Source organism: Apaloderma vittatum, unplaced genomic scaffold (genome assembly GCF_000703405.1).
Source record: "Apaloderma vittatum isolate BGI_N311 unplaced genomic scaffold, ASM70340v1 scaffold8484, whole genome shotgun sequence".
NCBI classification, from domain to species: domain Eukaryota; kingdom Metazoa; phylum Chordata; class Aves; order Trogoniformes; family Trogonidae; genus Apaloderma; species Apaloderma vittatum.
The window spans coordinates 67,410-91,512 of record NW_009713190.1 but is presented as its reverse complement, the minus strand read 5'-3'; the positions used below and the strand labels follow the sequence as shown (position 1 = coordinate 91,512).

Here is a 24,103-nt window from a genome sequence, read left to right as displayed (position 1 = left end):
AATGGCCTGGGTAAAGTTAGGCGCGTTGTCGTTTACATCCAAGAGCCGCACGAGCAGCGTCTTGGATGCCGAGAGCGCGGGGGACCCCCCGTCGCGAGCCCGCACCGTGATGTTGTACTCTGCCACCTCCTCCCGATCCAGCGCCTCCGACGTCACCAGCGCGTACGCGTCGGTCTCCAGCGGACTGATGCTGAAGGGCTGCTCACCCGTCAGCTCGCAGCTCGTCCTGCCATTTTCCCCTGAGTCCCGGTCTTTCACATTGAAGAGGGCCACCACAGTCTTCGGCGGGGGGGCTTCGGAGAGGGTTCTGGTGAGGGAGGTGATGATCACCTCGGGGGCATTGTCGTTCACGTCCCCCACCTGCACCTCCACCTTACAGTGAGTTGAGAGGCCCCCTCCATCCATGGCCTGGACGTCTATCTCATAGGTCCTTCTTTCTTCATAATCCACTGTCTTTTTGAGTTTAATCTGCCCTGTTTCGGGATCGATTTTAAACGTCTGGAGGTTTTCGTCTGAATTTTGAACTATGGAATAGGTTATTTCCCCGTTCGTTCCTGAGTCTAAATCTGTAGCAGACACCGCCACCACTAACGTATCCCTGGGGCTATTTTCTAAGACTCGGACTTTGTACAGACTACGGGTAAATACCGGGATGTTGTCATTCGTATCCAGGACTACCACACGGATTAAGGCTGTGCCAGAGCGCGGTGGAGACCCCCCATCCACAGCCATGACACTGAAAGTCACTTCTGCCTGCTGCTCGCGGTCTAGGGCTCGGTCCAACACCAGCTCTGCGTACTTCGTGCCATCACTCCGCCTCCGTGTGTAGATACGGAAGTAGTCATTCGAGCTGATACTGTAATACTGGAGACTATTGTTCCCCACATCCGGATCTTGAGCGCTTTCCAGCAAAAAACGAGCCTCCGGCATTGCAGTTTCCGGGATCTTTAAAACTATCTCTTTATTTAAGAACACGGGAGCATGATCGTTTATGTCAGTGAGGCTTACCTCAGCTCGGACGGACTGCAGCGGGCTCTCCAGCAGCACTTCGAAACGCACCAGGCAGGGCTCGCTCTGTCCGCACAGTTCCTCCCGGTCCATCTGCTCTCTCACCAGCAAATCCCCCGTGTGTTCGTTCAGCTGTAAATACTGCTTTTCTCCTTCAGGAACGAGACGAGCTTGTCGAGCCGATAATTCCTCACCAGTTAGTCCCAACTCCTTAGCAATATTCGTCACAAAGAAACCTCTCTCCACCTCTTCGGGCACAGAATACCGAGCAGTTTCTGCTCTCATCCCCGACACACAGAGGAGCAGGATCATGGCCACCCCACGCCCTGGGAACTGTTCCTCCATTCCTTCCCAGCGAGCCGATCTCTTCTCCTTGTGAGGTGGATGGAGCTGCCGATCCAGACTGCCGACTCCCAAGCCGAGCAACCCGGAATGGTGCAGCCCCGCAGTCCCGGGGGCGGTGGTTCCGGGAGCTGCGCGGAGCCTCTGCGGTCAGCAGCGGCACCAGGCGGCCGATCTGCAGAAGGACGCGGATATTTCCTAGTGCAAAGACTGCAGAACAGAGAACATCAGCTGGTTTTCTGTCTATCCCTGCTCCGAGGTCAGGCTGTATAGATTTAATTGTCCATCTGACCCGTTCAAAGTACGGCCACCACTTGAACGAGCAGTCTTTGTTTGCCTTTTGTTTGAAAATGAGATGTATTTAAAGCAGATTTTCCTAATGACCCTCCCTACAACAGTTTGAATTGTTAATTCAGTCAATTACTTTTAGCCTTTTCAGCCAAAAATCCGCTGTGTTACAGGTATCCAGCATCCGGGGTGAACTAGTCCATGAACCACAGCAGCGATGATCACGTAGGTCCCTGTAGTTATTTGAGTCCCCGTAGTAATTCTTGAATGAGTTTCTGGAATGAACCAAAGTTCTCCCCTTAGATCCACAACCTCTCAGTCTGGGAACCCTTGCAAAAAGGCTGGGAGCAGCATCTCTTGGACCTGAGCTTAGTTCAGAATATCTCCCTCCACCTCGTTCTGGCTTCTGAGACCAGCCTACTTCCAGGTTTTTCTGATTTCCTCTGAAGAAAATCCACTGCAAGTGCACGGCTTCGTGCCTGAAATCCTACTCTTGGGGTGGTTATTTCCTCGGTGATGACTGTGACAAGCACTCTTCAGGACAGCACACTCACTCGAGGGAGTTTCAAGTAGGTTTTATTGTATTTTGTCATCAGACATTTTGCTATTAAAACTGTGCGTGACAGGAAATACCACATTACTTTAGAGATCATTACCAATTAATGTAAAGAAAATTTATTGTATTTTGTCATCAGACATTTTGCTATTAAAACTGTGCGTGACAGGAAATACCACATTACTTTACATTAATTGGTAATGATCTCTAAAGAAAACAAAGCTTCTCAATGCCCTATATTCTACAGTGCCTTAAATTAATTGTAAGAATTTCAGCCTAATTTACTGCAAACCCACAAACAGTATTTTCAATTCTCCACAACTTTATACTAAAAAATCCTGAAAAATTTATGTTACAAAGAGAAAACAACAACAACAAATCATTGCTTAAAAAGCCCACTCTTTATAGTATGGAGAGCCTGTAAAATCCCAGTCAAAGATGCCAATATTGGCATATGTGCCCAGTGTGCCAATGCCAGCTGTTTCTAATATAATCAGCTTCTGTGAATTATTAAGAAATTCCCCTGCAAGCACCACTTAATTTTGGTTAATATCTGTTTGATCTGGTATTGAACAGACCACAGAAAATTAAGACATTGTCACAGAGCCCTCTCCATAAGAAAGAAAGAAAAAAAAAACCAAACCCACAACCGAACAAAACCACAGAAAATGGGATATAGAAGAAAGTTATCTTCAAGATCTACTTCTGAGTTTCAGTATTTCCCTTAAGACTCAGGAGCAGTAGCAATCTCACAATCATACATTAAGTCTCAGCCTAATTGACATGCAACACAGTCCTTCTCCTCAGTCCATATAACAGTTACAAAATACCTGCATGAATAAGGAACTGCTAAGGAGGAGAGTGGTTTTGCTTTCTCACACGGAGAAGATTGATAGCTCCCTGGTGCTTTTTTGATGGATGTTTGGTCCCTTCATTCTCTTTTCATTGTGAGGCCATCAGCCAGTGAGGACAGATATGCTTATCTTTCTCCTCACTTACTGATGGGTGAGCCAAGGATTTTGATCAGAATTGACATTTAGCTCCATCCCCCTGTTTGCAGTACAAGCTGCTTCTGCAGGTCTGGGACCCGAGTCTTCAGAGAGGGGAGCTCTGCCCTGTAAAGAACAGAGGGTAGAGGTTGTCATTTGGGCATTGAAGGTAAGCAGGCATCAACGAGAAATCTAGAGCACGCATAGACCACATGTGACACCATTCCCCTCTACCTAGAGCCAAAGAGCAGGTTGGACCAGGTGGTGGGTCCCTGATTTGAACAGGGAAAATCTAAAGCCAGAAACCATACTCCACTGTAACCACCACAAAGGCACTACTGCAAAACTTCTATGAGTCTGAGGGAGAAATTTCAGGTGGTAAGAGCCCACAATAAAATCGCTTTCTCACAAACAGCAAACGTGGTTTAATATTGGTGTATCAAGATGGGTCCTTGTCTTCCCTGAGGCTACCGCAACTGTAGTTCTGAGAACATGCAGTGAAGCGAGTCCAAGTCACCAGTGGTTACGAAATACAAAAATGTTAAGGGATGAAAATAATACGGTGTTTGTGGGTCTTCAGCCTCATATGCGTATTCTTGTGGTGCGCTAGATGGATCCCCAGAAACTAGTAACCCCATATTTAGAGGGGACTTGGACCCAATGAGAGACTGAGAAGGGGCTGTTTCAATGACTGCCTCTTGTCTCCCCATGCTCATTGCACAGCACATTGCACAGGGCATCTCAAACATGACTCAGTTTAAGTTCATGGCAGTACTGGGAAGAGAAGTGCTGGTACTGTCCAGAATTACCCAGCTGGGTCAGGAATGGAGTGGGACAGTGCCTTGTAAACCGCCTATATCAACATTTTTCTGGCCAATACCCTTCATCGAAACCACAAAACTGTAAGTGAATTTAATAGCCAAGGTTCCCACTTTCATTGCCTCCAGTAGCTTGTAACACATCTCAAGTTCAGCACTGCCATCATCCTTCACTAGGATGCACTTCACAGCATCCAGCACCAGCACCTAATTGCAGTGTAGAGAACACCATAAGTGATGTGACACCCTTTCCAACATTGTCCTCACAGTGCTGTTTGACTGTAGACAGGACCACTACATTCCCCTGCTATCACCTCTGGGAGGATGTGTCCCTTGAAAGTTGGGTCCCTTCAAGTATGTCCCTAGAGTGCATGTACAGGTCCCACTGTGTGGTTCACACATTGAAACCTTTCTCATAGTCCGGCTGTCCCCATTTGTAGTGACACTAAAGGCTTGACCTAATATGAATACTTAGAGTGTAGGGCTGGATGCAGAGGAGCATGGTTAGTCAGCATATGAGCCTCCTCTCAGGAGGCCCCTGCAAGAATCTCAGAGGTCCTTTCTATCCTCTCCTGCCACCCCAGTGTCTCTTTCACTAAGAGCTCTGCAACATCAACAGTTCTTACTGCCATGGGTGAGCACAGACACACACATACACCAATTCTGCTACCTCCCCGCTCCCTCCATCACCTCAGTCTGGGCAGATCTCTCACCTGTACAGTCCAGTTGCCTTCTTCCCCAAGGTTGGCTGCCTCTTGTGAGCACACTGAGTTCCTCTGTTCACTTGGGCCAGGAGGCAGCCCGGCCGGAAAGCAGGGGAAGAGGGGCCTAAGGAACCGAAACTCGCTGTCGACGGTCCCAGTGGAGAAGCAGACGTCATACACATAGCTGCGGGGCAGGGAGCCCACGGCGCTCTCTGGGGCAGCCTTTGGGAATGTAGGCAAGGTCTCCGCTTCTCGCCGCCTGGTCTGCCGCACCTTCACCACCACAGCAGCCACTGTAGTGGCCAAGAATAGCACGGACACACAAGCCAAGCAGACGATGAGGTACAGGGTCAACAGCTCATCAGGCTCAGTGGTCAGTGCCTCCTCCTTCACCCTCAAATGGGCATCAGAGAAGCCGTCCACCAGGATGACGCCAAGGGTGGCAGTGGCAGAGTGTGATGGTTGCCCACGGTCTCGCACCAGCACAATAAGCTTCTGCCTGGGAGCGTCACGCTCTGTCACAGCCCGCGCCGTGCGCACCTCACCGCTGTGCAGCACCACACGGAACAGCCCCGGCTCTGTTGCTTTGGCCAGCTCGTATGACAGCCATGCGTTTTGCCCTGCGTCCGCGTCCACCGCCACCACCTTGGCTACCAGGTAGTCTGCTCGTGCCCAGCGTGGCACCAGTTCACTCACTCCTGTGTTACTGTCAGAAGGTGGGTGCAGCACAATGGGCACATTGTCGTTCTCATCCCGTACCACCACACGTAGCACTGCCTGGGCACTGAGCGGTGGCATACCTCTGTCGGCTGCACGCACCTCCACCTCAAAGGCCATCTCCTCATAGTCCATCGGGCGGAGGATGTAAACTTCCCCATTTTCAGAATTGATCGATACATCAGGCTGCTCCTTACCCTCTTGCCGCACCAGAGCGTAGTTTATGCGGGCATTTTTTCCCGCATCAGCATCCGTGGCATTCACTTGGCCGATCCGGAACATAGGGCTATTGTTCTCCAGGACTGACATGGTGTAAACTTCCTGGGTAAACTTTGGGGGATTGTCATTCACATCTGATATCTGCACAATGATACTTTTCCAAGAGCTCAGCCGGACCGTGCCCCAGTCCACGGCTGTGATGGTGATGTTGTACTCTGCTGTCCTCTCTCTGTCCAGAGGCGTGTTTGTTCGCAGTTCGTAGTAATTATCAAATGTGGGGGTGAGACTGAAGGGCAAGGCCCCCTCGATGGTGCACTCTGTCCTGCCATTGTCCCCAGTGTCCTGGTCCCGCACACTGAAGAGAGCCACCACGGTCCGGGGCGGGGCATCCTCTGGAATAGAGGCGGTGAGGGAGGTGAGGGCTATCTCCGGGGCGTTGTCGTTCACATCTAGGACCTCCACCTGCACTTTGCAATGCGCAGACAGCCCCCCGCCGTCGGTGGCTTTCACCACCATCTCGTGGTTTTTCGTTTCCTCGAAGTCCAGGCTGCCTGCCAGCCGTATCTCCCCAGTGGCAGGATTCAGCTCAAAAAGCTGCCGGGACCGCTCCGATGTCTGAGTGAAGGAATACCGCACTTTACCGTAGGACCCTTCGTCGGGATCAGCAGCCATGACTCTGACCACTAGCTGCTCCAGGGGACTGTTTTCGGCCAGGCGCACCTCATAGACCTCCCGACCAAAGACTGGGGTGTTGTCATTGGCATCCACCACCACGATCCGGACCTGAGCCGTGCCAGACCTGGGTGGCAAGCCCCCGTCGGTGGCGGTGAGCAGTAAATTCATCTCTTGCTGCTCTTCACGGTCCAGCTGTCGCTCTAGGACAAGCTCCACATATTTTGCTCCACCTTTCCCTGTCTCGAGAGCGAGGGAGAAGTGAGAATTCGACCCGAGGCTGTAGTTCTGCAAACCGTTACTACCCACGTCCTTGTCCTGGGCGCTTTCCAGAGGGAAACGGGACCCAAGAGATGTCGTTTCCACAATCTCTAAAACCATTTCCTTCTCCGGAAACACAGGGGAGTTATCGTTCACGTCACGAACCTCCACCTCCCCTCGGATCAGCTGCAACGGATTTTCAAAAAATATCTTGAAAAAGAGCATGCAGGTATCACTCTGCGGACAGATCTTCTCTCGGTCCAGCGACTCCTTTACCGTCAGGACTCCGGTGTTTTGATTCAGGTGGAACAGCTGCCCGTTCCCCTCGGACACAACGCGGGCCTTGCGAGATGCGAGCTGGCTCGGAGCAACACCTACGTCCTTTGAAAGATTGGCCACAAAGGAATCCCTCTCCATTTCCTCCGCCAGAGCATAGCGGAGGGTTTCAGCCCCGCTCCGACCCACGCAAACACCCAGAATAAACAAGATAACTTGCCTCTTGGTGCCTCCGCTCAGTGTTCCACACGCCATCACTCTCCAAAAAAAACCCTCCACCGTACTCCGTGGCTGCCAGGATTTTTAAGCAGTGTCCGAAGCAGAGCGGTGTTTGTCAGGAAACCCGGGAGGAGAGTGTCTGAAAGATCTCCAGCACCTCGACTCCGTGCCCCTCCGCCCTTCCCGAGCAGCTCTCACACGGCTTTTTTTGTCTCCCCGGTGCCTGCAAAGCCGCTGTGGGCGGAGAGACCTGCCGGTCCGTGGCCAACACTCCCACCCAGCGTCGCAAGGGGGAATATTTCCTCTGCCTTCTCATTCGGGGCAGCGCTGCTGTTCTGGAGTTTGCTGCTTGATCTGCGCTCTTGGTGCCAAATCGGAAGTAAAAAGTGCAAAGTAAATGCTCGCCTCGCTGGGAAGCAGGCTTCCCGTCCGCATACAGAGCGCTGATCTGGGTCTCGCTTCCCAGATGACAACTGCCAACTCTTCACACACAGCTTTTGGTTTTCCTCGGTGTTGCGAAGGCATTGCAAAACCTGCCATCTGCACAGGCTGCATTGCGGGAGTTTCCTTCTCTTCTTCTCTTGTTAATCACCACAGGACAGTTAGCATGTGGGTGGGCCCGAGAAGCACCGCTATTGAATATGAGAGCTGGTGTTACGGAAAGGGAAACGCTTCACCATCACACTGAAAAGATAATGCTGTTCTGAGACACATCATCCCAAAATTGCTTCCTTCACAGGGCGTAGCACATCCTTTCCAAAGGACACACAACTTTAATGCTTTTTTTTTTTCTGGTGAGTGTGTGTGAAAAGCGTTTTTCTCCTTAATTTACAAAAGGATCGCCATCTGCCGCCTGCTGACCCTTGTGTCCATGATGGTATATCACTGCATCACAGTCATGAAAAATATCCACAGCCATCGAACAATAGAAACGCTGCAAGCTGTTTTCATGTTTTGCCGGGAGACAAGTACTTTCTCCCCTACTTTTACTACACATGCTTAGTAATGCTTTAAGGGTCCCTGTACTCAGATGTCAAACCTGAACTCCTGTACCTACAACAACAGCTATTTAACACAAAAAGCAAGGAAACAAACAGGGGAGTTCGTAAATTAAATGCGCAGATACACAAACAGTTAATGAGCAGGAGCTAACGGAGACAACAGCAAAGATCGGACATCTAACAGCAGTGATCGACGAGCCATTAAAGGAACCTTGCAAATGTAAACTCCAAAAGTCTCAAAAAAACTTTTGTAAACAATAAGGGTGAAAAAAAGTCAGTCTCACATGAAAGAGCAAACTGATCACGAGGTGTTTGGTCGACTTCTAGGAATATGCAAAGTATATTATGGGATGATTAGAAGCAGAATCAAACTCGGTAGAAGAGGAAGGTAAGAAGTGGATCTGGGAGAAACGACCGTAGGGAAACGGAGGCGGGAAGGGGAAAGGAGGGATCCCGAGTACGACCTCGTAGTGCGAGCCAGGATCCGTTCCGCGGATCCAGCAGCGAGCTCCGGGAATGAACCGATATTGCGCACAGCTGGCTCAGGACCAGCCTTCCTCTTAGAGCCCAAAAAGCAAAAACAGAAGAGAAAAAAAATACAGCTTGCCGTACTTACTTTTGTGCTAAAGGTTTAATCAGCTTTTACCTTAAAAGGAACCATGCTATTTTTTTATATGCAATGTAATCTAGCCTCCTTCATTATGATACCTTTCCTATAAGTTCCTAAATGCTTTTCCCTTAGTTTTGTTTGTTAAAAGAGATGACACTCTTAAACAATACTCACCAAATGAGGTCCTCGAAATTCGTTGGCACATTCATTTGTTTTACAATAAAAATCTCGTGACTGTATCAGTAGGAGAAACGAACAACTCGGGTTGTTTTTAGGATTCTCCGGAATTCTAGCTACCAGAGGACTTTGCACACATGCATTCATTTTTGGTTATTTCCTCTTACCATCCTTTGGCTTGGAAGCATGACAGAATCTAAAAGACTAACTAAAATCAAAGGCCAGGCCAGGTCTTTCTTCCTTTCTTCTCTTCCAGGGATGTGTCCATCTCTCGAATTTCTTATCACCAACACAGTAACTTGATGTAAAACCAGCTATAGGCCAAGTACAGCCATAGATGTATTGGCAATGTGGCTTCTCTCCTCATTCGTGCCGTGCAAAAATGATATGTGAAATCCACTTGCTTTGTGCCCTTGCCAGTGCTTCTGCTGAGCTCTTGGCACCTTCAAGAGAGGAAGGTGCAGTTGTTTCTTCATAACCTCATCCTTGACACCATTACGCAGCAGGGAATTGCTCACAGACGCCTGACTGCAGTAACCCGGTAACAGTTCCTACCTCATTTCAGAAGGGAAATGGTGTCCCACAGCTTTAGGTGTAGAAGAGTGCAAGAGGAACAGTGATCCTTAATGAAGCTCTTGGCTGTTATAGTATCTTTGCACATCAGAAGAATAGACTGAAGCTCATATTTTTTCAGATTTGAGAGAAATACGAAATAAAGAGGGTCATTTACCATGAGCCACTGGATAGCAAATGCTGGTATTTTCTGTTGGATCACAATAAAATTGGTGTGTATAAATGGAGAAAAGAGCAAGTATGTATACTGCCAGATAAAGGCATACTGTGTTTAAGGAGCGATAGCCATAATAATGCAATTTGAATGAATGTGTCAGAAAATTAATTTATCTCCTTGAGCATATAGTGATGTTGCAGGCTTCCTCGTTTTTTAATTTAGTGATGACGTCTTTACATTAAGAAGGTAGCTTGAACGAAAATTTGTTCTCCTCTTTACTCCGAGATTTACATCTCAACAATAGAAAAAAGCTACAGCAACATATTCTGCTCAGTTTCTGGTATGCCTCCGTATTTCAGAACAGCGTTCCTAAAAGAAGATTCTGCCTGCACTTTCACGGCCGGAGCAACTCCAATTTCCAAAATCTTCTTCTTGGTCTTCCAGCTGGGAATTTAAATAGCCGATTGAAATCTCAGATGTTCCATATTGGGTTTTGTTGCCCGTCTGGATAAAAGCTTCTTCCCCACCCCTGGAGCCACTGCTCATCCACCTCTGGCACACCCTGAAGATGGTGTGGCTTGGAAGGAGCTGTTGCCTGAAGATCAAGAGCACAAATGCTTCCCTGAATCACTGTGCTTTCCATGCCCGTGTGCAAAAAGAGAGCAACGTTCCCATTCTCTCACTCCCTGTCAGATCCTAGGACGGATTTAATCTTCTTTCATCTCTAGCACTCAGACAGCGCCTGAATTCTCCCGGGGAACTGCTGCCCTGAGCTCTCAGCTGGATGCAAACGTGAGGAAAGCCAGGAGAATTATTCACAGCCTTCTGGCTCTCCATTATACTGTAGATATCACTGGCATTTATGTCATGTTTGTTTTTCGTTTTCCAAGAGATAAACCGGTCTCCTCTGTCTGTATTCACTCCAGTTAGTGCTTTCTCCATCACTCTGTTAAATGCAAACATTTCTTTCTCGCGGTGTTAAGACAGTGCTTACCAAGCAAAGGCTCTGCCTGAGTCACCTCAGATCTGCGGCGAAATCCTCTCAAATCCCCCAGGGATGCACCTGGGACGCTGTCTCCCTCCTTCACATTCTCTGCTCTTGGCGTTTCCAAACAGTTCTCGATGCCGCATTTCCCAGCACATCCCTTGGAAAGGCTTTGAAACAAGGCGTATTCCAGTGCAATCAGGACGTTGCGGTTGGGCTTCCAGCTAGTGTCAGCCATGCAGCATCTGACTGGTGCTCACTGGCATCTCCCCGCCCAGCAGCAGCACGACACGCACAGCGTTGGCCAACAGCGGCACTGGGCGTCCAGCGCAGGAACTGCACATGGGCATCCACCCCAGAGTCGGAGCAGGCATCTCCTCCGTTGGGTCCTAGTTACTGTTAGTGGAAATTCCGAAGCACGTTTTCCAGCTGAAGACTTTGTCAAATAAACACACTTTCTTAATACTTATTGAGACATTTGTTTTGGCACTGATAATCCAGGCCAGTATGAAGCGTGTAGAAGGCGTCCTACATAGTCCTTCAGTCAAAAGTGCTTGACAAAGATGCAAGCTATGAGCAAACCTTAGCAAGTATTGCTCAGGTATGGTGGCCTACATCTTCCAGAAGTCAGAGAGACAATCGAGGTGTTTTCCAGCATGAGCTGGTTGCAGGAGGCTCAGACTTGGAATATTTTCTATTTCACAAGGAGAACTCTGACTATTGTATGTCCTTTCCTGGAGTAATGTGAAGTCAAGAACTAATTCAGCAGTAATAGCAGCACAAACCTACACCGCCTCTTGGATCAGCTGCAACAGATTTCCAAATATCTTCAAGAAGAGAATGCAGGTATCACACTGCAGACTGATCTCAGATCTCTTGGTCCAACAACTCCTTTACTGTCAGGACTCTGGTGTTTTAGTTGAGGCAGAAATTCTCCTCTGACACAACGGGGGCCCCATTTCTTCCTAGGTAGCAGTACCTTCCTTCTACTAACATCATTTTGTGAGCCTGACTGCTCTAAAATCTCCCTTGTACACCTTTCAACTTTAAAGTATAAAGAGAAATACGCATCTTGAAAAGTCTGAGCTCATATAGCTTCTAAAAGACATTCTGCACTCTTCAGTCTCCAAAGACAATGCTGGAGATAAGACACCTGTGAGATGTCTACTCAGACCTTTTCCATTCTACATCTTTTGTAGGTAACAAATTCTCTCTTCTCTCTACCCACGACAATCTTAGTACTTCTTCATTTGAAAATAAATCCTCTGAGTTTCAACACTTCGTTACTCTGAATGATTTTTGGAGTCAGCTAAGTAATTATTCTTATCTTTAAAAAATTTATTCTTAGTCATATTCAGTCTTTCCATCCTCACCCTGAGGTCTCAAATGTCCCACAAATAGTATTTTCATCCCTATCTCGAAGTTGATGTATTTTGTGGGAGAAAATGTAATCTATTGAGATTTTTTTGGGGTCTTTTTTGGTCTAATTTCTGTAATACCCCTTTTCTGCAGTTTCCCACAGTGGCTGTTTCGATCAACTGGGAGATGGGTACACATGGAAATACACATGATGATCAGTCGAGCAGCACAAGGTTGTCAGGCAGTTCAGGTCCACTGTATGAATAATCTTGGACTTCCACGTGCCTTTCATATAGTAACAGAGGAGAAGATGATTTTCTCGGTGACATTTGGATAGTCTTGAAAAAGAAATTTCAGGGACAGAAGTGCCACACAGACATTTCATGAACAAGGACAAGAAACTTCCAGCTTGTGAAGAAAAGTTTCTAGAATTGGCTACCTGAAGGCAGTGAATAGAAGTGACTGAAGTAAAAGAGTCAAGTGATACAGTAAGTGAGAAACAGACAGACTGTTTGCTGATCGGGACACAGAAATAAAACATTTTCTCTTTAATGGACAGGCCAGGGAGGATTTGCCTTGGACAGGATAATTTTGAAACTCTAGCTTGTCATCTGAGAAGACAAACAGGGATTCAGATGAGTAGTGAATTTGGAAGCGAAGGAGAGAGAAAAGGCGAGCAGAAGGAAAGGTAGCAAGAGAGACCAGGAGAGGACAATCATGAACCTGTTCAGTTGATATGGCTGATCAAGGAGGCTAAGGGCAGAGTAGTATGAATGGTATCCATCCTGAAAACAACCTAGGAAGAGCTTGTTGGTGTAGCACCTGTGAGAAAAGCCAAAATAGGCATTAGTGAAAGCAAAGCAGGGTCTAATCAGCCGGAGTGAAAAAGGTGTGGGGAATTCTGGAGAAAAGCAGGAAGGGCAGTGGATGCAGTTTGAAGTCAAAACAGGTGCATGGATCAACAAGGAGCCAAAATGGACATGCGGGAAGAAACAAAGCAGGCAGAAGAAGAAGGTAGGAAGGAGAAAGTCAGAGATACAGCCTTTAGGCTTGTACCTGTCCTTCCCCCATTCTCAGTATCTGGCTTAAGACCTAGATTTTCTCTTTTACATCATTATCCCTCAGAATCCTCCTCTTTCCCCCTGAGGAGCAAGAAAGTCACCAGCAAGCAGCAGCAAACCAAAGAGAACCCTAGCATCTCAGCCAATTTAACAGGATGAAGTGCCCAGAAAAAGCAAACGTCAGCGCCCAACTTTCTGTCTCCTGATGCCAGGCTTGGTTCATCGTCAAGCCAGGTCCCCAATCCTGTAACTCTTAAATGGCATGGACATATTAGGAAGATGGAAACTCCTGGCCCAGTGCTATCTAAAAGGAAGGTCAATGGAGAAGTGATTCAGGCACAGCTTCATGGGCAACATGGTCACTACCCAGAAGGAAAACAGAGCTTCTGAACTGAGGCTTTCAAAGGAGACAGAGAGATCGAGGGAAATGTCATGTTTAGTCATGTCACAGGCGAACAGAGAGATGGGTCAACATGAAGATGTCACCCCTCACTTCACATTTAGGGATGCTGAAGACAGAGTGACCAGTTCAACAGTTAACTAAATGGTCAGTACTGCTTATAACCCAAGCCCAGTTAAATGGTAAGGGTTGTATAACTCCAGCATAAGAGAAGTCTGACCTATGCCTTATAGGAGCAGCAGAAACTTCCTGATTTGGGAGGGGAAAAAAAAAAAAAAGATTTTTTTATGCCTTCTGCTTAACATCCCTTGCCCTCAGCTGCATGTCTCTTCCTCTCATATTATGGTTCCAGCAGCAACTGCAGACCAGGCATGCTCTGGAATCACAGGATTACCCTCACATCTCTGACACATTGCCAAAACTACAAGATGACCAATGAAATTCCTGGGACATCTTTTATAAGAAGTAGTGAAATTTAGGCTCTCTGTATCCTAAGGCACCCTTGTACCCTGACTATTTTGTTCTATACCTATTGCAACTTTTCAATGCTGAGCTGTGAAAAGCCATCCTCTCAGTGGAGGATGTTTTGACACAATCGGTGCTGCTGACCAGCGACGTGTAAATATTCTGAAAGGAAGATTTATAGAACAGAAAACTCTCATCCCATGAGGAGAAATCCAGAAAGGGTTAATAAACCCCCACTGATTAGGCAACAGACACATACTCACACCATTTACTAATGGAGTGAACACACTGACTGTGACAAACTGAACAGCAACTTAAAGATAGACAGACACAAGGAGTTGCTAGTAAATAATTATAAAGCGAATATATGAAAGCAGCGCATTTAACAGGTACTGCTGAAGGTGCATGACAGCTGATTAACTTTTCAAAGAGTTTATACCTGGACAAGTGAAGCACATCTCTGATGTCAAGTTCCTTCTACTGCTGAGTCCATAAATCTGAAAAGAAAAATTAAAAGGTAATAAATTTTTATAATAAAGACACCGTATTACATCAAAGATGGGGAGAGCTGCTAGAAAACAACCTGTAATCCATGAATAGAGTCACACATAAAAATATTATCTGCTCAAGGCTACCCAAAAAGGCGATGAGACCTGGGGACACTCTGAGGTGACTTAAGTGAAGTTTTTTTTGTCCACCAGCAAGTCGACCCCTCCCCGGAGCTCTGCCCAGGCAGAAAAAGAGGCAGCGGAGTTGCATGTGGCTGCTGCAATCCCTGCTCGGCGCCAGCGGAGGGCAGCCTCCACCAGGAAAAAAAAAGCAGAGGGATGAATTTGCAAGTCACCGAGAGGAACGACAGAAACCGGCTCGGACACAACCGGGCTCAGCAGCAAAACAGCTTCGGCTAGGGCAAGGGACAGAGTGCCCCGGAGAGAGGCAGGTCTCTTTGTTATCTGTTTGTCTGTCTATCTTCATTTATCTATTGATTATCTATTTATTCCTCCATCCTGTGTGTGTGTGTGTGTGTGTGTGTGTATCAATCTATCTATCTATCAGCATCCTTGCCCACAGGCGCAAGTTCCTGTCATGCTGCTCGGTGTACCAGGGAAAGAAGCACACCCTCAGATACAGGGAAATGAGCTCAGACCGATAGAGCTTTAAACTCAGAGCAGGGAGCTGGAGAGAAAGAAGAGCTACGAGGTCACTAGTGAGGTGTTGAGAGTGTGAGGGGGAACCCATCCCTCTGGACTGGGATGGGTTTGGGAGGGATATAGGTCATGGACCAACCATGGGGATCATTTTATCCCCTGAGGTCCCTAACACTGGCTTTCTGCCCTTGCCACAGATCAAAAACGGAATTGCAGTAGTATTGAGCAGTGTGCTGCTTCCTCCCAGCACTGGGACTAGAGAGCAACTGAGGACAGCAGCCAGCTTAAACCTTGGGAATCAGGGATTGTTGTAGGAGACACCAAGACTGAATAATCTCTTAACTTCCTTCCCTGTGAGGACAGAGTATCTCTAATGCAGAAAATATTTATATCATTTAAACATACTTAAAGAATTGCGTCCACATTTATTACTACATGTTTGTCTTCAATTTTAATGTTTACAGAAGGAAAAGAAAGGAGATATGGATTCAGAGGGAGAGATAGTTAATGGGAGTTCATATATATATAAAAAATACTTCTAATCCGCACTTCAATTTAAAGTGAAAATCACAAGTTCATTCATGGTGGATTTATTAAAATACCAAGAGAAAATATGCCTTAAAAAATTAAGCTAAGATTTTCAAATAAGATTAGTTGTTTGGATGTATTCAATATCAAGCAGTTTCAGCCAAGGCACAGTAAGCAAATCCGATTTTCAAGAAGCACATTGCTCATTGACTACTATAATTCTCCCATTTAGATCCTTAAAGTACAAGCAAAATAGGTCTTGTAACTCTGTCTTTTTAATTTTTCTTCTTTTAAAAATATTTGGCACAAAATAATTTTGTGCCTGCATTTCACAATACTGTTTATTTTCTGCTGAAGGTTTTATATTGTTTCATATTCTTTGGGCTGTACAGTTTTAGTCCTTGGGCTGCACAATTTAGTCCTCTAGACCTTCAAATGCAAGTCCAGTTAGGCAAAAATATTTGAAACATAGGTAGGCAGCACGTTCTGTATTGCATTAGAGAAAAATGAATTTGTATGCTTCAAATTAAGCAGGCACATAATATTTCCACTGTTAAAGAAAACTGTGTTTACAGAAAATGTGTGTCTCTCTCAATTTCACCAGTCCTCATGTGTGTAGTTAGGACCAGCTCTGAAGGCCCAGATGATGAAAGACTACTTAAAATATGGCTTAACTGGAAATTAAGGATGGATTTCTTAAAGCATAATCCTGAAGGCCCTGCTCTGTGTCTCCTTAACTTGGAGATACACCACTGAAGAGCATTAGCTGTGGAGTTCTGTACACCCATCACAATTTGTGATCCCATGTATGTCTGCCAGAAGGGATTGGATTCACTTGGCATTTAAAGGACAGACTTTGTGCAGAACTTATAAAATAATGCAGTGCTGCTATGCAAGGCATAGCTCTCTTTTAAAACTCGAAAATGGATAATAATATTGTATGATCATCCTTTTCTTTGAAATCATAAACCTTAAAGATTTCAAAGTTAAACTCTGCCTAAAAGGGTTCAAACTCACCTCTTGATACCAGATGATAGGAGCTTCAGCATGGGACTGGAGTAGTTATTACCTTTCCTCTCAAAACATACATTATATTCATTAGCAGGTGGTAGTTAACAACTAAATCTGTATCTCCTTGCTTCCTCATTTTATTTATTTCACCTAGCACATTCTATTTCTTGATATATGAATCAAAGTGGCTAAAGAAAGAAATGCTTATTAAAAATGCACCCCAAACCTGCTACTCATAGGTGACAGAGTGGTTAAGAATTAATATAGGCTGTCTGTGTAAGAAGTATGTTCCCTGTACTGAACTTTTTAATCCCAAACTCAAGTTCAAATGTATATCCTTTTGAACACGTGGAAAAAAATCTCTGTGCCCAACATACACAATCATCTGCCATTCTGTGGGTAAAACCAGGGTATTGGATACAGTGACAGAAACGAATAAATGTTTATTACATTGTTGTTCAGTAGATGGAGTCTGAGTTACTTCTACATAATAAAGCTAAAGAGACTCCTGGCTATCCAATCTCTTTGTTTATTGACATTTCTCACTAAATGCACATAACAAAAAGATATCAGAGAAACTATTTGGCAAAATCTTTAAGCCAAACAGCATAAACCTATGCAGTGATTCTTGCTTTGCACAGAACCTTTGCTTATTTATGCACATGGTTCCTGAGCAAAACATCAGAACAATCAAGTTAGATGTTGAAATGCACAGATAATTGAGTTACAGCATCACTAGGATACAGGAAACAATTTTCTTCAGGCCATATTGCCTAACAGTGAACTACGGAGTGAGGGGAGCAAATATGGTATTTATCTTTTTTTTAATTCAGACAAGGCAACTGATGTTGTCTCTGAGAATAGGAAATTTTTACTTGCTCACTCTCCTCTACCCCACTGAGGGCTCAAGTTCAGAACAATGAGACATGGCTGGCTGAAAACACAGCTTCCACAAGGAAGTATCCAACATGCTCCATTCCAGAGTGTTGCAAAGGGGAAAAACAACAAGGCCTAGTACCAATAACAAAAGCTGAATTTAAAGCAGTAATTGTGTAGTAAGACAGGGAAGCTAATCTATCATCTTTCAAAACAACAAAAAAAATAGGCTTGTTTGTAGTTAAGGGGAAAAGTAAGAAATTCTGAGGGATAAAAAACAACCATAATGATCTATTATTAATGGTGGCCTCTATTAGGCAACTTCTGACTTACACTGTCTTTAAGAATAGATAATCATTGTAGGACAAGATATCAGATTCTGAAACATATTACCCCTTTCTACTCTTACATAGAAGCCATCCATCTGTTGTCAAGTTTGTCAATAGTTTGAAATCTATCTGTAACATAGCCACAGTACACATACTGGGTACAGCCTATGGGAACACTTAGAATGATACTGGGCATAAATTTTAGTCAGAGATATATGAGCTATCATGATCCCATGATAGAAGTTAATACCTGTAAGTCCAGTTTACTTAAAGAATCCCTGAATGGAAGATGCATCACATAATGCACTCTTCTGCATGTGGTGTGGGATACTTCTAAAGCTTCTAAAGCTTTAGAGAGCTTTACTTTGTACTAAGATGGTGATTGAAAAGCTTGATGAATTGTTGTCTAGCAAAGAGAAGACACTTTCAAATATATAAGAAACAATAGTTCCTCAAGAGATGCATCACATAATGCACTCTTCTGCATGTGGTGTGGGATACTTATAAAGCTTCTAAAGCTTTAGAGAGCTTTACTTTGTACTAAGATGGTGATTGAAAAGCTTGATGAATTGTTGTCTAGCAAAGAGAAGACACTTTCAAATGCCAGCATATAAGAAACAATAGCTCCTCAAGAGAAATAAGAAGAAAACATAAGAGCAAGTCATAACCATGTTATTATAGCTAAATCAAAAATCCTAAAGCAACCAACCCACCCCCTCAAACCCACAAATGGATATAATTATCAGTCTACTTAAATATTCAAAATAAAAAGATTTTATATGAATGGTCACATGAATCTCTTTGAAAAAACAACGTACTGTTCTAACAAAAGCTCTTCATACAGAATTTTAAGTTTCATATTAAACCATGGGTGGAAAAAAATAACACCAAAACAAACACACACCGCGAAACCAAAACACCAAAACCCAAACCCATTCCAGACATTTGCCCTTGCTTCTGGTATAAAAATAAGTGAGATTATGCACAGCTAAGAATGAGACTGAGCTTGGAAAGTGATTAATCTCTCAGTTAATGAAACAATGAAAGACACTGAGGACATTTCAGATGACTGCAGGTACTGAAGTAGAACCCTAAGACCATCCTGAAGCTTTCTAAATTAACACCGTAATTTTCCTTTAACATTTTTATCTACACACACTATAACCAGAGCAGAAAATTTACTCATTTTACAGGAAAATTCAAAATGGCATTTGCTAATGAGCTAGTAAATCCATAAATTGCTAAGATCCTTTAACTTTTTGGGACTTCACTTATGTTTTTTCCTATTTATTTCTTTCTTGTTATTGTTGGTATCTGAATGAATTGAAAAGATAGAACACAAGAAAACCTCTGTAAGAAAATCAAGTGAAACCACTGTACATTTCCACATTACTCACTACCTTACCTGCAGGTAAATCTTTGCTAGAAAAAAAAAGGAGGGAACTGTTTGGTGGAAGCTGTGAGGTCCAGTAACCTCTGAAACGGCATCTCCAGCATGCCAACATTGGCCTGCTGAGGCGGTGATCTGGATCTTGAAGGTACTGCTGAGGCACAATTCCAGGACAGAGCGAGCACACCAAGTAACATCCAGTGCTCAGAAGCACTTAGTATTATTTAATGTGAAATACAGCATGAAGTATTAAGTGTATATATACAGAGCACACAGGATGCCTGGCCTTGTCTTCAGTGGCAGAAGGACACGGGTCTTCAACAGAGCCTGTGTTACATCTTTCACTCCTCTGTGGATAACTCAGTTACTGTTGCATATAGTACTGGCTGCCAACCAGTAAATAAAGGAGTCTGACCTGTTGTTCCTAAACACAATTATTGGACCTGGACACAAGTGTAAAAACGTAGCAAAAGTCACAAGCAAGGGGAAAGAAGTGAACAGGTCAACTCCCCAATTCCTGCAGTACGATATCATATTTACCACTTTCCTCTAGATATTCCACTCACTGTGCGGCAGCTTAAACTCTCATCACAAGTCTAATGAGGAGAGTGCAGCTTAATGGAAAGCAGATTATGTCAGAGAGATTTGATATCTTTTTCTGACAAGACTATAAATATGAATGACAACAGAGACTGGGCTGCTGATGTAGTATAATCAGACTTTTGTAGACTTCTGGCTCTATACCTCTAACATTCAGATAAGAAAGTAAAAACAAGAGCAACATGAAAAAATTAGAATGGCATATACTGCATCAAATCAGATTTTTCAAGTTGATAGTCTCACTGCAATTAGTGTGGATGCATCATATAATTGCAGTTAGACTAGTAATATCCTATGTAGATTTTCTCTTGTGTCCTCGTACAGTTACAATCTTTTGTACTAATATAGAGATATAACAATAATATAAACACATATTTGTTCTTGGACAGTTTTCAGATTGTATAAGTATTAGGATGGTGATAAAAAAGGTAACGAGCACTTCACAGAGTGGTAGAATTCTTGGTATGGCACACCAAGGCACTTTTTAACACAATAAAACACAATGTTATTCCTGCAGGAATAAGGAAACATATCCAAAGGCCTATCTCTGGACAGTGCTCCAGAAATCATTGGCTCTGGACAAAATGAAAAATTCTGTAGGCAATCTCTTGAGCTCCACTGGGAAGGCTAACACAGTACATGGATTATTACAGAAGAACACTGAATAGAAATAGAGCATTGCTTTGCTAGAAATCATTGTAACGCAGCCTCCGTATGTGCACTGCAGAACTGTTGGTAGTTCACAGAAGGACAGTGAGAGAGAACTAGTCTAGAGAACAGGATACAGAGACTGAAAAAACTCCAGTCTCCAACTCACATTATGAATTTATAGGTGGTTTGAGCAGACTCTGCTAAGCAGATATCCCTTAGATGTCTCTTTAACCTGGCAAGAACATCTGATATGTCCCTGTTATGATCTAGAAGTTTAAAGGCATGAAAACAAGGAATAAACCAAATTTGTAACACCAAGAGGACATGGCCAAGGCACATGGTGTGTTACGGCTCATTCAATACCTTCAAGTGAATAGGTGGGATCTTTCCAAAGACAGTTTGCATTCTGTCACAAGTCAGTGGTCTTGTTGCAGGGTGTGGTGGATACAAACGTGTCACGTATGCCACACACAGAGCAGATTAGATGATCACAAAATTCATCCTGAATTTGTGAAATATTTCCATTAGTATTAAATGTGCTCCAGGTCATATACCATAGCTTCTGTATTTATCCTCTCCACATTTGATTCCCAAATACCATGTAACTATTAGCTTTCAAATAATCTAATTGTTTAATTAACACTCAGATTTCCCAGGAATTACATTTTTAAACAACAGAATGAAGCAAATTCAGCTTTTACTATTCTTTGTGCCCCTAATAGAGAAAAGCCAACTAGAGATTTTCACGCAAGTTGCTGAAACAAAGATAAAATAAAGTTCAAACCTTTGGAAACACACAGAAGTCCCTTTCCGTCTGGTAAAGACATATGTGAGCATCAGATGTTGCTCCCTGTGAATCCAGTTCCCACAGGACTCTTTCCAGTGACAGTCTGATGTCTGTGCAACCCCTCAGGGACTGCACACATGTGTATTAAGTAGATTAAGTTGGTGTGGTTTTCCTTAGATTTTGTCACTTTAGAAGAACACTGCTTTTCAATTCAAATTGTCTTCTGGACAGCAGATACCCTGCTATATTTGGTTCTGCTATGTTTTTTTCCTTCAAGATCTGTAAAGTGAGCTCTGCTCTGCCTGTTCAGCATCACAAATATGAACTGAAGTGTTAATGAAGATGCATCTGCAGGACCAGATGCTGGCCTTAGTAATGGCTGTACCCAGCTACTTCTCTGTCTGCCATTATATTTTCTGAAACTACAGTCTTTCAGAAGATAAACATTAAATGCAATAGGAAAGATAATATATAATACATCATGTTTATCCACGGTGCAACCAGTGGATAAGTGCAAAACAGAATTGTGGCAATGGAAAACATATTTTTTCATTATTATATTAGGAATATGTACAATCTGTGCTCAGTCAGACAGTAAAAGGGAGATTCTAAAGTTCTGCATTTACACCATTGCTTTTTAAAGTGAAATATGAGTTTAATCTGCTTTAACTGGAATAGGAAAGCCTTTTACACCTACTTTATCACTACACCTGCCGCACTGAGCAGTGGACTCCTATTTTCCTTAGCCTTCTTTTTGCTGTCAGTGTACTTCTAGAAGCTTTCCTTTTGCCCTGATATCACTCACTGGTTTTCACCCCAGCTCAGCTTCAGATACACTATTTTGACATCACATTTCTATACTCCTGTCTGTACAGTCTGTCTTCACTTTCACTGTGTAACTCCCTTACGCACTTGAGCTGTTGTTAGCTTGGGCGTTTATTTCAGTGTGGTTTTGTAGGAGTGATTAACTGGAAAAACACCTTTATTTTACTTAAAGAAAGATCTGAAGGAGCAGATGAAGAAAAGCAAGTTAAAGGCAGAAAAGCGCTACATACCACTAGAACAAAAAACCCACTTGGCCAAAAATGTAGGGTGGGTCCCACAAGCACATGAAAAAAGGAGGTTTTTCTGTTTGGTGATACTATGCTGTTTGATCAACTTTGAAAGCAGAGCGAAACTTTCCCATAGTTTGGATTATAATCAATGTGAGGATGTTTCAAATGCTCCAATCTGTTTGTGGCATCCTATAACTTGTTCTGGCACTTGAAACTTTTCGTTGTCATTTGATTGTTCACTTTTTCATGCTTTATATAAAAAAAAAATGCATTTTGATGAACAGACTCCAGTAAGCTACATGCTGCATTAAAGGAAGAGATGTTAGCAGGGAGCTCAGCTTACATAACGGGAGAATTTTATACATGAAATAAAGACCATATAAGTTTTCTCGTACTGACTTCTGTTTCCTTGAACAGTACCTTTTTAGCCCTTCACTCTTCCATATTTTCATTGGTTTTTTTTCCCACTTACATCCATTTTTTTCCTCTCTGTTCTCCTTTTCTAATATCCCTTCCTAAATGGGACATCAGCTTGCCCTGATATATTCAGATCACACCATCACATTCAGAATAATGAAGTGCATTTGAAGCTAAGCAACATAAGCTTACCAATCCCTTCCAAGCCCAAGGTAATTTTCAGTGGGTATATGAAAGCACTGGGTGTTGTCATGATGCCGTATGTCTCTGCGTAAAATTGAACCCATGGTGCATCTTTTGCAATAACAAGTCTACTCCAGAGGCAAAGAATTTGATACGAACTTCAAAAAAAATACAAATTGCACTTCTAGTTTTCTCTCCACTCCTTAGAGTTCAAGATTCACTCACTGAGCTACTGTGTAGAGAAGACAACTACGTTTGCAAGTGAAGTAATAACCCCTTCCATTCTAATGGAACAATGTGATGAAAAGCAGTTGTAGATAAGAAGCAGCTTGTACGAGACAGTGATTTTCTGCAAAATACGGAATAAATTCCCAGAGACAGTCCAGTGCATCTTAAGAAATTCAGATCCAAAGTTCTGAAGAATGAAGAAACCTAAAAAGCAATGAGAAAAAACATGCCACCACAAAAATTTTGATGGACAAGCCTGAGAATCAGGCTGTATATATTCTCTGCTGTAGTTGCAATCTAGTGATAAAGCACAGGGATATAACTCCTCGCCTTCCACGGCACTTGGAAGACTAAATTCACTTTCTAGGACAAATCAGAAGTGTTTCAAAGGCCTTTTCTGCCAGCTGGTAGAAGTTTTTAAGTAACCTAATTTTGGTTTTGGCAGAGTGCAACAGTGTCTTGCTTTTAGTATTCCCTACCAGCAGTGACTGAGAGCTTTATACCTTGCAAGTATTTCCCCATGGCGGTGGTTCCCCTTTGCTCACCACCGACCAGTGAAACAGGTACATTGCCAGCCTCTCCTTCAAACTCTGGGCCACATTTGCTTATAGATTATCTCATACTAGAGTTCCCCACTCTTCAAACAATCATCACTCGTTGATAATCTCCTGACCATCGACAAAGAAAGAATGCTCTTACCTAGCAAAGAGAATGTCTCCAGCAGAAAGCCTGTTTGAGAAATACACAGAGTGGTTCAACAAGGAGGATGTGAGGCAAAACCTTGGGAGATTCTTTCTTGCCTAAAGTTTTTGAAGTCATATTTATTGTTCTAAAAGGCACTTTGAGATGTGATAACACACAAATGGTGGGGGAAATACCAGTAAAGACAGACAAATTTCAAACGGTGTTAGCTGCTACTTGGAATTTCAGCTGTTTGGTCATGTGGTCATATTTTGTTGGTGTTTGTACCTACCTTATTCTATATGGTGTTAGCCTTGTAATAGGTTTTCTGGGTGAATTCTTTTACCGTAATGTAGAAGAAT

The 24,103-nt window shown here is 43.9% G+C and overlaps 1 protein-coding gene across 1 annotated transcript; it reads right to left on the bottom strand.

Annotated features, from left to right (window-relative positions):
• Nucleotides 1–6: 6 nt before the first annotated feature.
• On the bottom strand, nt 7–6,799 carry LOC104273067 (protocadherin beta-16-like; the record flags this gene model as incomplete). Its single annotated transcript, XM_009868269.1, has 4 exons — nt 4,715–6,799; nt 4,064–4,208; nt 1,436–1,560; nt 7–1,380 (listed from the first exon to the last, which is right to left on the bottom strand). Coding segments are annotated over exons 1-4 (3,729 nt in total), but the record flags the coding sequence as incomplete, so codon positions are not given.
• Nucleotides 6,800–24,103: the final 17,304 nt, after the last annotated feature.